Source organism: Meriones unguiculatus, chromosome 18 (assembly GCF_030254825.1).
Source record: "Meriones unguiculatus strain TT.TT164.6M chromosome 18, Bangor_MerUng_6.1, whole genome shotgun sequence".
Lineage (NCBI taxonomy): Eukaryota > Metazoa > Chordata > Mammalia > Rodentia > Muridae > Meriones > Meriones unguiculatus.
In genome coordinates this window covers 61,877,399-61,893,028 of record NC_083365.1, presented here as the reverse complement: position 1 = coordinate 61,893,028, position 15,630 = coordinate 61,877,399, and the positions used below count along the sequence as shown (strand labels likewise).

Genomic DNA, 15,630 nt, shown 5'->3' with positions numbered 1-15,630 from the left:
ATTTAATGCAACTTCAAAAATCCCCATAGTCTATCACAGTCTCAACAATGTTTAAAAGTCCACAGTTCAAAGTCTCTTTTGAGATTCATGTAATCTCTTAAATATAATTCCCTACAATATCAAAATCCAAAAGCAGATCACATACTTCCAACATATCATGGCAAAGTATCTACATAACTGTTTCAAAATGCAGAGAAGAAAGCATAGTGAGAAAATATTGGAACAAATGAAGACCGAAAAACAGGTGGGCAAACTCCAAACTCTGCATCTCCATGTCCAAATTCAATCTGTTCTTCAGATCTCCAACACTTTTCACCTTTGTTGACTGAAGCACATTTCTTTTTCTCGGGGTTATTCTACTCCTTATTAACAGCTTTCCTTGGCAGATATCTTATGGTTTTGGCATCTCTAACGTCTTAGGGTCTCCAAGGCAATATAAACTTCTCACAAGGCCACATATCTTCAAACAAAGCCACACCTCATAATAGTGCCACTTCCTATGGCCAAACATTTAAACACAGGAATCTCTGGCAGCCATGACTATTCAAACCATCACACCAAGCTCTCAGGATGTTTTTTTATTTTTTATTTTTTTGGGGGGTCAGGTATATGTTTACTTCTTTTTTATAATTAAAATTAATTAATTGCCATTCATGCACTTTGTATCCTTGCTGCAGTACTCTCCTTTGACTTCTCCCACCCAGCCTCCCTCATCTCTCCTTATGTCCTTTCCCTAGTCCCCTGATAGGGTTGGACCTCTTCTCCTTGTCTGACCCTAGTCTATCAGGTCTCCTTAAGGCTAGCTGCATCCTCCTCCTCTGTGGCCTGGCAAGGCTGCACCCCCCCCCCCAGGGAGAGATGATCAAATTGCCATGTCAGAGCCAGCCCCTGTAATTCTTACTAGGGTAGCTAAACAACCAGGAGGACCCTAGGGAAGATACTTAATCCTCATTCAGAAGGGCAAATAGGATAAATATCTGAAGTAGGAGAAGACAAGTATCAGAACAGGAACCTTCCACAGAGGACCTCAGAAAGACTCTGCCCACCAGGGTATGGAAGGAAATACTGAGACTCATAGTCAAATTTTGGCCAGAGTGCCAGAAACCTTATAGAAGAGGGAGATAGGAAGAGCTGGAAGGAACAGGAACTCCCCAGGGAGAACAACAGAGCCTATAAACCTGGGCCCAGGGGCCCCTGCAGAGACCAATACTCCAACCAAGGACCTTTTATGGAGAAGACCTAGACCCCATGTTCAGAGGAAGCCCATTGACTGCTCGGTTTTTAAGTAGGTTTTTAAGAAATCTTACATGGTTGTTCTCCTCATTCATTGCTTGGCCAAATGCTATTCATTTCTACAGCAGAAAGGTTTTCTTTCACATCATGTGTCTTTTCTGTCTTCCCTGTAATATGTGCCTCTATACCTTACATTAAAACAATGTATGGGATCTGCTGGAGAATACAACTTTTATTCAGCCTCCATCTAGATACCTGTGCAAAATACAGGCTCCTAAATATTAAATTAAAGATAAACAAACTGAATTATATGAAGGAATTAACCAAGTGGAAATTCAGAACCTGGAAGGGAAGTGATGGAACGTGTGGCCACTAAATTATTCTGCTTTAACAATGATGATAACAATAAGGTAAATTTCTCAGATTCATGCTGCAGTAAGTGCAGTAAACATGGAGAAACAGAAGTGATTTAAGAATTCAATTTCTTCATTTCTATTTCTCAAGCCTGAGAAAGCTACAAATATATCACTAAGCTGGTAAATATTTCCAAGTTGGATTTGATACCTCTATCCTAGGTAGCTTGATACCCCACTTGTAAACACAAGTCTAGCTGGCCCTATGGCTTTCTGAAGAGATGGATCCTTATATAAGAGGACTGAGCAATCATGAGAACAAGATACAGAATCCCCAGGAGATCAACAGCCAGGTGTGGCCACCTGAAGGTCTGCAGCCCTAACTATATGGAAGGTTGAGAGAGGAGGATGCTAGTCCTTGGTGGCTGCCAGCTAAGTTCCAGGTTTAGTGAGAGATTCTGCCTGGAAGGAATAAAGGAGAGTGATAAAGCAGGTCACTTACACCTCTCCAGTAACCTCTGTGAATGTGAAAATGCACCTGTAACCCTTATACATACAAGCTTGCACATAAACCAGCCCATGTACACACACACACACACACACACACACACACATTACTGAGACAATTGCCATGTATTTATGTATTATTTCCTTTTCCTCTCATGAAGCCAGTGAGATCTCAATTATTTACAAGGTACGTTTGTTTGGAAATTTAAAGCAAGAAAAATCTACAGAGCTTGTTTTGGATTTTTTTATTTAGCTTTCTCACCCTTCCAGGTAGAAAAATATGAGAAATTCCTAGTCCATTTAAAAGACACATTAAGAGATTCAAATTTTCCAATGTGTAGGAAAATCCTCTTGGGGAAAGAATTATAGGCTAGCATTCTGATATAAGCTTCACCAATTCTATTCATTTAATTTCCTTCCATTTGGTGCAATAATTGAGAGGCATGTCTGAAATGATGTAATACTTTTTTCTCCCTTAGCTCTGGTGACTTGGCAGCACTTACCAGCCTCTCTCTTAGTCTAAAGTGTGTGTTAATGGACTGCCATGTGCTTAATAATAGAAGCAGCTCCTTAGTGTTCTTTAAAGCAGAGCCTCACCAGGGCCTGTATCATCAAAAACTGCTTTTGTGACCCAAGGCCTACAAATCTCTTCATTCAAACATCTTACCAATTAGTGAGAGACAGCTCATTGCCAGCTCACATTTATATTCTCCAAGTATGGAGGACTGTGGTTTAAATTTTATAACTGTGAACATAAAAAAAATATTATTATTCAAAGTGATTGACACACCTCTATTAGAGGAATCTACTAAATATTAGAAAACTCCTCTGACTGCACAGATCTGCTCACAGCTGCTACAACCCTATTGAACAAGGCTTTCTTAGCCAGTGTTTTTATTGCTCTGACAAAACGCCATGGCTAAAAAAGCAAGTTGGGAACCCTGACTGATACAGAAGATTTTATAGCTATTGGTCTCAACTCAGTGTGGAGGGAATGAGCCTTTATCAGTCAGCTTCTCAGTCCTATACTAAATGTTTCAGGAACATTTTTTTTTGTTTTTTTTGGTGGCTGTAATAGAAGGGAACTTTTGGCTGTTTATATGTGTGTCTGTATAAGGGAAGGGTACACAAGCACCTGTAGCACACACACAGAAATGAGAAGACAGCCTTAGGAGTCACCCTAAGGAACCCCATAGACCTTCTCTGAGACAAGGTCTTTCACTGGCCTGGAGCTTACTGATTAAGTGAAGCTAGCTGGGCAGAAACATCCAGGGATACACCTGTCCCCAACCATCTCAGGCCGGGCTGAAAAGTGTTTGCCACCATGGCCAGCTTTTTAGGGTATCTTGGGATCAAACTTGAGTCCTTGTGTTTCAGGCACAAATACTTTTCTAACTGATCTTTCTCTGCAGCTTTAAAAGAGATATTTTTCTCTAGTAGACTCTATGATATCCAGTTTCTTTATTGAGACACACTTGTGGAATTAATACACGGAAGCATGAACTGGCCTCAGTTTTTGGTCTCTAATGAACAGAATATGGCAAAACTGATAGGTATCCATGTCTAAGATCATGTTACAACAAGACTATGGCTTCTATTTTGGGTACTTTCACTGTTATTACTGACTGAAAATTTGACAGGATTTAGACTCAACCCAGTGCATATCTGTGAGAGAGTTTCTACACTGAGTTAACTGAGGGGGAGAAGATCTACCCACAGTGTGGCAACATTGCACTGGCTGGCGGCCTGGACTAAGTACAAAGAAGAAGCTGCACTAAATGGAGAGGACCTAGACCCCCTGCTCAGATGTGGCCAATTGGCAGCTCAGTCCCATATGGATCTCTGAGTGAGGGGATCAGGGGCTGCCTCTATCATGAACTCAGTTGACTGCTCTCTGATCACTCGCCCCTGGTGATGCAGCTTTGCCAGGCTATGGAGGAAGAGGATCCAGGCATTCCTGATGATATTTAACAAGCTGTGGGCAGATGACAATGGTGGAGACCTCCCCCTTTCAGTGGACTAGAGGAAGGGGATGAGGGAAAGAGGGAGGGAGGGTGGGACTGGGGGAGTTGAAGGAGAGGTCTTCAATTGGGATATATAATGAATACATTGTGAAGAAAAAATATTTTTTTAAAAAAAATTTGAAATAAAAAAGAGAATAAGATGGTGGTGGTCAGTGATACTGTAGGGCGTGGGATGACTTCCTGCAGCCTCCTTTTGTACATGTGCCCACCATAAACACACTTGAGGCTTTCCCATGGCCTAACCAGATTGTGACTACTATATCATATTCTTTAAACCTTAACTTAATTTTATTTAGTCTGTTTGAGTAATAAAAGTCATTTACCAGTGAGAGAAGAATGTCATCTAAAAAGAGAATAATGCATTGTAGTAAAATTAGTGTTGAATGATAATCAATAGCATGGCAATGGAAGACTTGACTTGGATTACTTATCTTCAGATTGCTCACAGGGTTTGTTGATGCATCTATTTACCTCAGCCCAAGCTTAGGCACATGGCCCAACCTCATTCAGTACTCGCCATCTAAGAAAACACAGTGCTACCTGGTGGCCAAGAGCTATCCATAAGATAGCCAATGATGGAATAGAAACGAGATTTCACTCTTTCATGTTTTAGAAAACAATCTTGAAACTAAACAAATGTGTTGCATGCCTTTACTTCTGACATTCAAGAGGCAGAGGTAGGTGAATCTCTCAATTCAAGGCCAGAATGAATTCTGGAACAGAGTGAGTTCCAGGACAAGGAGGGCTACACAGAAAAACACTTTCTTGAAACCCCCCTCCTCCCCCCACCAAAAAGAAAAAAGAAAAAAGAAAAGAGAAAGGAAGGAAGAAGAAAAGAAAGGAAAGAAGAAAATAAAGGAAAAAATGAACAAAGGAAGGGAGGAGGGAAGAAAGGACAGAAAGAAAAAAATCCAACCTGAAGGCTGAAGAGAGCTTAATGATTTAGAGCACTTGTTGTTCTTCAAGAATGTCTTCTTCTGGCTTCAGTGTTCACATATCCACACAAATGAAGTTCACACATCATCACACACACACACACACACACACACACACGAAAGACTGCTTCCCAGACTTCAGCCAACTTGACTGCTTAGAAAAGTTTCCTAATATCCTGAACACACATATAACATTATATTCAAGATGTATGTTTGTTTAAGCTCCCCAACTAATATAAAATAGAATCTGGAGACTAAAAAACAAAAACAACAACATCATAGACAAAACACAATTTTGCAGAAATATCACATGGAAGCCAAACAAATTCTACATAAAGTTTCAACTCTATCATCTTGGAACTTGTGATTCTAGAAACATTTCTGTAGATTTTTATTTCCTAAGATGTAGAGTTTGAAAAACAGTCTTTTCTTGGAGTGACCATGATAAAGATGATTCACAATGTGAAAGATCTATACACAGGACCAAGCAGTCTATTCCACAGAATCTGTAGAGTAAGCTGAATACTCCAGGATGATAAATTTCACTCCTACTTTTCTAATGATCCTACAGTGAAGGAACTAAAAAGCTTGTTGAAATATACATGGTAAATTCATACTTCACTATTTCTGTGTGTCTAATTAATACATGAAAAGCAGGGCAAGCCCCTTCACATTTATAGTAAATTATCCACCACTGGGCCAATTTTCACCCTGTTTATGATTTTTTTATGTTTTAGGCAGGAACTAAACCTTGTTTTACTTAGATGAAGAACAAACTACTTTATTTCATTAATTATTTTTCCATTTATTTTTTTTATTTATTACCATTTATTCACTTTGTATCCCAGCTGTAGACCCCTTCATCTTCCTCTCACAATCCCACCCTCCCTCTCTCTTCTCCTCCCATGTCCCTTCCCCAGTCCACTGATAGGGGAGGTCCTCTTCCCCTTCCATCTGCTCCTAGCCTATCATGTCTCATCAGGACTGTTTGCATTGAAGGAAACTATTTTAAACAAAGAAAAGAGTCAGAGAAGAAGAGGGGAAAAGAGAAGTATGGAGGCAAAACGAGGGAAGAAGAGGATGGGGAGAAGAAAGTAAGGTAGACAGAGAAGGGAACAATGAGAAAGGAGGGGAAGTATGGGGTGATTACAAAGGAAGCGAACAAAGATTGTACCTGTTAAGATTTCAGTTCCATGTCCTGACACTTTCTTAATCAGGAGCCTCAGAGTCCCACTCTCCAGAATGAGCAGCAGGGTCCCTGAGCCTTCAGCCAGCTCTGTGAACAGAAGCAGACCATCTTCGTTCCATGATCGAAACTGGAAACTCACAGATAGGCCATCAATTTGGGGGGTGCCAGGCAGGAGCAGATAACTGCTCCTGGAGTTGACAAATGTGATGGGGACAATTTGTGGTTCTGAGCAGGAAAAAGTGACATTGCCCTGAAAAACAATAAAAAAGCAAACATATAAAAGCCATTTTTTTATTCTGCAATGTGACAGTTGGTATAAACAACCACCCAGTGCTGACCTTAATTTCAAGATCATTCCACATTCAGCTTCACAATCTTAAAGGGAAAAATATGTCAGCACTGCTCAGACTGACTCAGAAGACTGCTTCCTGTTTTAAGACCCCAGTGCTATCTCTAAAGGTTGTCTGAGAATCTACGGAGAGGGACGAGGAAAAGTCAACATCGAGTGAACCAAAGATAAAAATAATTACATCAGCTTCCTGGGAAAACCTAAATGGTGATTCACTTATGCGCCAAACTCTGGAATATCACTGAATACAGTACAGCATAGGAAAATACTGTTACAAAAATAAATGAACTATGGAAAGACTTATCCTGGCTCCTGAGGAAAAATGACTTGAAGAGGGAGGTTGGGGGGGGGGTCAAACAGAATGACACTAAAGTGCCTTTCACTACATTTTAAGTTTAGTATTAATGTTTGTCTTACATGGGTAGGAAGTGCAGAAGAAAGCTGAACCTGGGGACATTAAGAGTGTATTATGTTAGTTGGGGATGTAGCTCAGGTGGCTGAGTGCTTGCCCGGCATACACAAAGCCTCTAATAAATATCCAGCATATTAAACAGTCATTGTGGTGCATACTTGCAATCTCAACCCTTAGGAGGCAGAGGTAGGAGGATCAGAAGTTTAGGGTCACCCTTGTCTACGTAATTAGTTTGAGGGCGATTTAGGCCACATGAGACAAAAAACAGAAAGAACCAGTTTTGACTAAAATAGAGAAAAGGGTAAGCATAAATGGGTGTGAAATGGACCCTTGCATACCCAAAACCCACAAAATAAGGTCTATATCAGGAAGTTATGGTGAGTTAAAGAATGAATTTATATGCTTAGCCATAAGCATATTAGATAAATATCTCTATTTCTGTAGGGATGAATAGAAGAAAGCCTGGACTAATGTTTAAACAGTGCAGAAGGGTTCTTCTGTGAAAGGCAGTTGATGTTTAGATGACAAACCAAACTCTATAACCAAACATGTCTTGGACGCAAACCTCTAGGGGTACAGAGTTTTTAAGGAAAAAAAAAAAAAAAACACAAGCAGTGATGACATGCTTTGGTATTACATGATTGGATAAAGGAAAATGACTTTTGAAATGATTGGTGCCAAGACTATGAACAGTTTTGGCCTGGTCATATGGGCTGGTTTCCTAGCAACTGTATAATTAGAGGGCAGGGAAAGAATGCAGTAAGACTCTTTCCCTCCGGGCATTACTAGACATGTCTCTCCAGCTTATCTTAGTTCAGGTCTTAAACTTTAAAATAATAGCCACCGATTTTTAATCTTTTGGTCTCTCAACAGCAGGAAAGACATAGCATCCTGTGAGGTAGGCATAATCACAGGAACCCGAGACAGCTATTCACATCTAGTTCACAGTCAGGAAATGGACAGATGAACACTTTGTTCAGCTTGCTTTCTCCCTTTTATTATTCCTAAGACCCAGATCATGGTACTGTCCACATTCATAGCGGTTCTTCCCACTTTAGGTATGCCATTCAAGCTAATACTGTGCAGGCATGCCACAGAGCATCCTAGGTGGATCAGGATCCTGGCAAGTGTTAACAGTGTTAACACTTTTTTCTATTCTATATTGTTAAAACAAAACAATTCTACTTCTCTGAAGTAGAATCTAAGGTATGAAACAGGACCCTGAGCTGAAACTGAGCTAAAGCCCCTTTCTGAAGACTAGCTTTCTTGATACAAGATGGTGCCGTATAACCTTCTAAAGAAAATAAGCAACCAATAGTCCCATCTAACTAGTATGCCTATCAACCACATCAAGGCATTATAACCCTGAGGGTGCCAGAGTTACACAAAGAAGCTTTGTTTCAACACCCTAGTCACAAAGTATCGCGTGGACAGAATTGAGGAGCACATTAGACTTCATTATTCCTCTTGCCAACATGATTTCACTGCATGTGTCTCCTTTCTTTACATTGAACTACAACTGACCAAACTTTTTATAGCTGCCATAGCTATAAAAAGTGTGTGTGTATATGTATATGTGTGTGTGTGTGTGTGTGTGTGTGTGTCCTGGTTCTTTCTGTGGAGATAGCTGACTAGTACGAATAGCAATGGGGAGAAATGAATGATAAGCTTACTTTCAAGAACTTTGCATGCACACTTGGATGAGAACAGAAGGCTGGCTCCAGGAACCCTTTACCTACACAATGAATAAACTTCAAGCAGGAAGGAACACATGGTTCTAAACTGCTAAAGGACTAAAGTCTGCCTTGTCTGTGTGCTACAGCATCACTGCTAGAGTTTAAAGACAGTCTTTAACAGCAAATGAAGCTTTTAACTCAGTCATCTATCACTTGGAATTTATTCTATGGCATCCTTACTCATGAGCACACTTGAAGCCTGATTCCTCTACCACAAGTGACCTCTCCAGATTCCACAGACACCATCCATATTCTCTTCCTATTGTCTACTGAGCCTTCTCCTTCTACACCTGAGCCCTTGGCAATCCCCTACAACCTCACAAGACCTTACTTCCATGGTGGCTTTCAAATGGTGTATTTTAAACCTCAGATATCTGCATATTTCTAACAACACCCAATAAAAATTATCAACTACTATATGACAACTGTGTGAGTATATAATAGAGTAAAATAAGAGTAAGGATGAAGGTGTGTGTGTGTGTGTGAGAGAGAGAGAGAGAGACAGAGAGACAGAGAGAGAGAGAATAGTTAAAATATACAGAAGCTAGAAGACAGAAAAAAACTAAAGTTCTTTCCCTATCTGGGCTACCAATAAATTATGTTACAAATGCCAGAAAATGAGGTGCTATGTTAATGACAGGTAAAGGGTCATCAGCCTCCTTGTTCAGGAGTATTTTGAGCACATACTTCCCCACAGTAACTTGACTTAACAAATTTGGATCAAAGTCCATCACTGAGTGCAGCAAAGCAGTAACTCAAGGTAGGAGCCAGGAACAAAGGCAGAAAACCCAAGGAAAGCTGCTTAGAGACTAGTTTCCCATGGCTTGTTCAGCCTGCTTTCTTTTTTTTTTTTTTATTTCAATGCAGTTTATTCAGGAACCTTGAACAATCCTCAGATGCTGGGGAAAGCCAGCCCACAGCTTAAATAGCCTCTGGGTAGCCAACCCAGGCGTGCCACGTGGGCAATGCAGATAGGTCCACATACATGGAAGCAAGCCAGATCCTCAGCCTTAGCCAAATGTGGAATTGTTCGTGACAGAGAGCACTCACCATCGGGAAGGTGGAAGGCGGAAACCAGCTCCATCTTTAAGGGACAGCATTCCGCAGCTCTCTACAGTTCCCCCTTTTTGTTTTAGACGCATCAGGCAAGAGCAGAGGTCTGATCTCTGATATTAGAAATAAATTGGGACTTTGTACCGATCTTCATTTAGGTGTCATCCACCCAAAGAGCATCAGACCCGTCTGATACCTTTTTCTCAGAGGCGGGACCTGGGGCATCAACCCGCATGCAATCAGACATGCTCTTCTCTGGGTCGAAAGCGGCTGACCCTGAGTGCAGTGCTTAGCCTCGCATCCTGAGCATAACTGCTTTCTTAAACAGTCCAGGACCACCTACTCATGGGTGTCATGGGGACTGAGTCCTCCAAAATGAATCATTAATCAAGAAAATGTCACACAGACTTGTCTACTGGCCATTCTGATGGAGGTCTTTACTCAGTTGAGGGTCCTTCTCAGTTAACATGGGTTTGACAAAATTTGACCAACACACTAGTCCCCTCTCTCATTCAGAGCAGTGCCTTTTCCTTTCTTAGGAAACAACATGTCTTCTATTTTGATCTGTCTCTGCTCAAATGATTTGTGCTGGGACATGAGGACAAGGAATTCTTGACACCCTCCAAATTCCTCTCTGCTCTTATAAAAATGGGCCATTAGAAAATGAATAGAGAAAAATCTTTATTTTCATTTTGAGAAGATTTTGGCGTTTTAGTAGGACTGGATTCTGGTCATAAATATATACTGGTGATCAATGCTTTAAGTGTGGGAAAACCTACTTTCTCTATTTTTTTTCATTATTTTGTGCTGTTTTAGGAGAATGGTGACACAGCACTTAGATGGAAAGAAACCATTTTGTCTTGTGCTGTCTTCTCTGATGCTTTTGTTTATCTTACCAGGACTTTTGTTTTTATTTTATTTTATTTTATTATTATTTTTTTTATCAGTTACATTTTATTAACTCTGTATCCCAGCCGTGTCCCGATCCCTCATTCCCTCCCAGTCCCTTCCTTCCCTCCCTCATCTCCACTATGCCCCTTTCCAAGTCCACTGATGGGGGGGACCTCCTCCCCATTCATCTGATCCTGTTTTATCAGGTATCTTCAGGACTGGCTGCAAAGCCCTCTTCTGTGGCCTAACAGGACTGCTCCTCCCTTCGGGGTGGGAAGACCAAAGAGCCAGTCATTGAGTTCCTGTTAGAAATAGTCCCTGTTCCCCTCACTTTGGGAAACCAATTGGTTACTGAGCTACCACAGGCTACATCTGAGTGGAGGTTCTAGGTTATATCCATACATGGTCCTTGGTTGAATGTCAGTCTCAGAAAAGACCCTGTGCCCAGATATATTTGGTCCTTGTGGAGCTCCTATCCTTTCCCCATCAGACTAACCAGGGCCAAACCAGAGAACAGAGAGCCTGGTTACCCCATCCCTGCTGAAGTGACCACCCTGAAATCTCCAGCTGCAGCAAGACCTCAGAACCTGGCAGTGACAGCAGCACAGAACTGGTGGAGCACATCAAAGAAGCAGGGCCAAACCAGAGAGCAGAGAGCCCCGGATACCACGATCTCTTCCAGGACTTTTGTTTATCCCAGTCCTCTTTTTTTTTTAACCTAGGTTGTTGAACAGATGGTTCTATGATTCTCATAGGTTCCACATTCTTAGATACTGAACACATATATCTTTAATCTATTATGTCTTATAAGCGGAGTCACATCTGAATATTTCTATTGTTGCAATGAGAAATCTAATTAAGTATTTACATCTTAAAAGACATTTTCTTTGAGTGATACTGCACCTTCCTTTCTAGGCTTCCTTTCCCCAAATTCTGCTTCACTGCAAGAAAGAACCCAATAATCAACCAATAAGGCTGATAGTAATGTGAGTGTGCATGCATACAAGTGTGTGTATGTGCATGCATGTGTGCCTGCCTTGTGTGTGTATGTGTGTGAATGCTCCTGTGAAATATCAACTTGGGAGTAATAACCCTGGTTTTTGAGACAGAGTTGCTCAGTGAGACTTGGACATAATTTATCTAGACTGGCAGGGCAATTAACCCTGACATCTACCTATTGTTACCTGTCATCACTGACAGTACAAGCACATGATACCATACCCAGCTTTTTATGTGAGTGCTCAGTGTAGTAGAATGCAGATCCCCATGCTTACATACGAGGCACACTTTATGAGGTGAACTATCTCACAGTCCAATGATGTGCACATTAGCAGAGGACAGCATATAAAACTTAAGAAACGTATTTGAAATGCCATCAGCAGGGAGTGACAACCAACTCTCTGTCCCTTATCTCTTTCCTCTCTACACTAAAGTATTTTCTCAGGAGAATACTTGGATAATACTGAACTCTATAGAGAATGAGGATGGCTATTTCACTGGAGATGATGGAGTGAGAGAATTATATTCATCAGCTTAGCAGGGTGCTGGTTGAGGGGCCACACACTGAAAAGCAGAGGAAACCAACAAGGGTGGGTACAGGTTCCAAGCAGCCTTCCCCTTTCAAGTATATTCAGGTCATTCTGCCATCATCTTTGAAGTGTGTCAAAAGCTGACTAAAATCCAATAAAATCCATCCAACTAAAAGCTTTCAACCTTGGCAAAGGGGCTCATCAAAACAAAGATCTTGTAGTAATAACACAATTATAGTCATTTCCTCTTGATTGATGAATTGAATATCATTACAGCAGCTGTTGTTCAAGGAATTCTGACAGGGAGGACTGGGTACCACTTAAATCTCTGTAACAAAACACTAAATGCATTGGCCGTGATATTCTACACACAAGCATCTGTTCAGAAGGTGTTGTTGTTCTGATACACTATGGACACTGACATGGTCTTATGTATTTACAACTCAGGTTAAGAAAATAAGTCTGATTTGTCTTTCATGAAGACAGAGTCAGGAAACTCCTGATACCATTGATAAAACCCAAATTGTCCACTGGGACAAACAGGTTTTCCTACAGAACTCTCAATCAGAGATATCAAACACAATAAAAAAAACTACTTTCTTACAACTAAAAACGTAAAGGCTTTTTCAGTATTCTATCTTATTAATAAATCTCAACAATGTCATTCATAAATCCATATTACACATTTGTTTACAAAAGTAAGGTTTTTTTAATTCATGAACTTTAATGCAAGTTGAGATTTACCCAAGTCATCTACTTGGGCATATAAATATAGCTAAGCATGACTAGCCTTTGAGAATACCACGCCTATGCAATTATTGTGATGTCCAGAATGCCATTCCTTCTGGTTTCAATAAGTTTCCACTGTGCCTTATACTGGCATATCCTGAAATTCTTGTCCCATTGAAGCCATAAATCTTGGGATTTGTCTGAATGGAACTCTCTGAAAAGAACTTGTGCATCTGATGCTTATGCTATAGAAGTATGGTTCCATCTTTACTGCTGACATTTCCAAAACATTCTGTACCCAGCACACAGCATAGGTTCATTGGTTAATAGGCAATTTAGACAGATTGCAGAATATGCCAGAAATACCATGACTTATTAAGCTGAGGTAAGGAGCCAGTAGAACTGAGAATTCTGAGAGACATTTGTATAAAGTAGATTACTGTGAAGTGATTTCATATCTTTACAATTAAACTGTACCCATTTAGAACAGAACAGATTGAAAAGTACACAGAAAAAATAATAGTGATTTCATAATTTAAAACCTATGTTTTACCAGGAAGGATTAACCTCTTTGAGCTCTGGAATGCAGGCAAGCAAAGTTTCTACCCTGTCCACTGCTAAATGACAAAGGAGAAATATTCAGCGAGATTTCCTCCTCCTTTCTTCTATTACATTTTTTGTATGCAAAGTTAGTATATTAACATTTCATTTGTATGATATAGATAAATCAAGCAGGAAGTGAGCTGGAAGCTTCCTCCCTGAAGGTTTACTTCCAGAGTCCTAGCAGATGATAGGAATGATGGGGACAGGAGAGAAATCATCAACAATGTTACACAGCTGGGAACCCTATGGAATATGAGGCAAATCAGCCAGGTAATATATGCCTACCTGTGCACCAATGGCACTGCTGTTACAGTGGTAACCACTTTCTATTCAGATTTGATGTCTGCTCTAAAGCAATGAATTCATTCTTGATACTGTAAACTTGGTCAGAAAATCACGGTCAGTGAGGTCACAGGCCATAGAGGAAAACTGAATGTTGATAAATTTATCTAATTTATCATTAGATAAATTGATAAAGCATCAAATTGCCTTCTAAATTATTTGCATTTAAAGCCATAAACAAATGCTACCATTAACCTTAATCAGAGAAACCTCTTCTCATAGTGAATAATTGTAAATAAAAAGACCCATAACTACATAAGACCTTGAGAAAAAGGATAATTGCTCAGTCATAAACAAGGCATTTAAACTGTCTCCTTTAAGACTTAGGAGGTAGTGCAGAAAAGGGAAGCAGGAAAGAATATAAGGGCCAGAACATAAGGAGAAGGGCTGTGAAAGGTGTGTGTGTGTGTGTGTGTGTGTGTGTGTGTGTGTGTGTGTGTGTAAGTCACACACTGTAGTTATGAACTCACAGCAGCTGCAGATGCCTGCACTAAGTTTGCACAAAAATGGGGCCATCAGCAGCCAGGCACATATGAAGGATAAGCTGTAAACTCTACCTTTCACTGGGAACTACACACTATCAGTAGTTTCAGGAAGGGAAAAGGCACTGCATCAAATTTTGTACAAGCTGAAGTTTCTGCCTTGCTGTAATGTATATTTCCAAGCCAATGGTTACCGAGATAACTCTGACTAAACTAAATTGGTTTCAAAACAAAAGTCATGAATCTAGACAAAAGTAAGGTAGGGAAGAGATGGGACTTGACAGGAATGGAATGGAGATAAAAAGAGTGTAGGGAAGAGAGTACTCAGAATGCATTATCTACCTGTTTAAAACCATCAAAGTACAAAATAAAGTTTGTGTGATGAACTATGGATGTCTCAAGAACAAAAATATTTTATACATGAAAATTTTACAATATTTTGTGCTAATTAAAAATAATGTGTTAGCAGTTACATAGGAGGTCAAGCCTAAAGGAAAATTCCAAAGAAACATTCAGAGCAAGTCTCTACTCTTCGACTTCCTCAAAGAATCTATGCTAAAAGGAAGAACTTTTCCATGATCAGAAATCTTCCACTAATCTATCCCCAAAGTCCTAAAATAACTGTCCCCTTTGGAAATGGGGACTGCTCTTCCATAAGGTATATAATGGCAGAGCCTGGAAATGAATTAAAATTGTGTCCATCAATCTTTGTCCCCAGTTTTGTTCTCTGGAAGCTGCACAGAGCAGACATTGCTGGGTCTCCTGACACTTTGAGTTTAGTTGAGTTTACTGACTTACAGGACTGCTTTAACCTTACCAGTGAAAGATTGCTGGCTGAACATTCCACCAGTATGGCTCTTTGCCATCTTTATGCTGGAAATATACCCTTCTTTAAAGGCTTATTTAGTTGTCAATCTTATTTTGGCTTTGTGTACCATGAGTCATGGCTGAAGTGAATCATTTCTGATAGAGCTTATCTATAATTGCCAAGTATGGGCAGTTATGTTTTCCCTAGCCAAATTCTGGCCTACTATTTTGGATTTGTAAATGCTTTTTTCTTCCACATCTTACTATCTGAAAATCAATTTACTATATACTCAAGTTATTTAAACATCATGTGAAGGACTCTGGAATACTTTGATGTTAAGGTTGGAGAAATGCCTCAGAGGTTAAGAGCACTTAGAGAATAATCATGAGAAATGGTGGTTGTATCCCAGCATCCTGGTAAGAAGACACATTGGGCACAAGCTGTAACCTCAGGTC

General features: G+C 40.2%; 1 protein-coding gene across 3 annotated transcripts in view; it reads right to left on the bottom strand.

Annotated features, from left to right (window-relative positions):
- LOC110563726 (contactin-associated protein like 5-1-like) overlaps nucleotides 1-15,630 on the bottom strand; it is a 785,262-nt gene that overhangs the window by 362,425 nt on the left and 407,207 nt on the right. For all 3 annotated transcript variants that reach the window (XM_060371606.1, XM_060371607.1, XM_060371608.1), the window contains exon 8: nucleotides 6,227-6,491. In XM_060371606.1, the coding sequence (XP_060227589.1) occupies nucleotides 6,227-6,491 (265 nt within the window). The remainder of the gene's footprint in view (nucleotides 1-6,226; nucleotides 6,492-15,630) is intronic.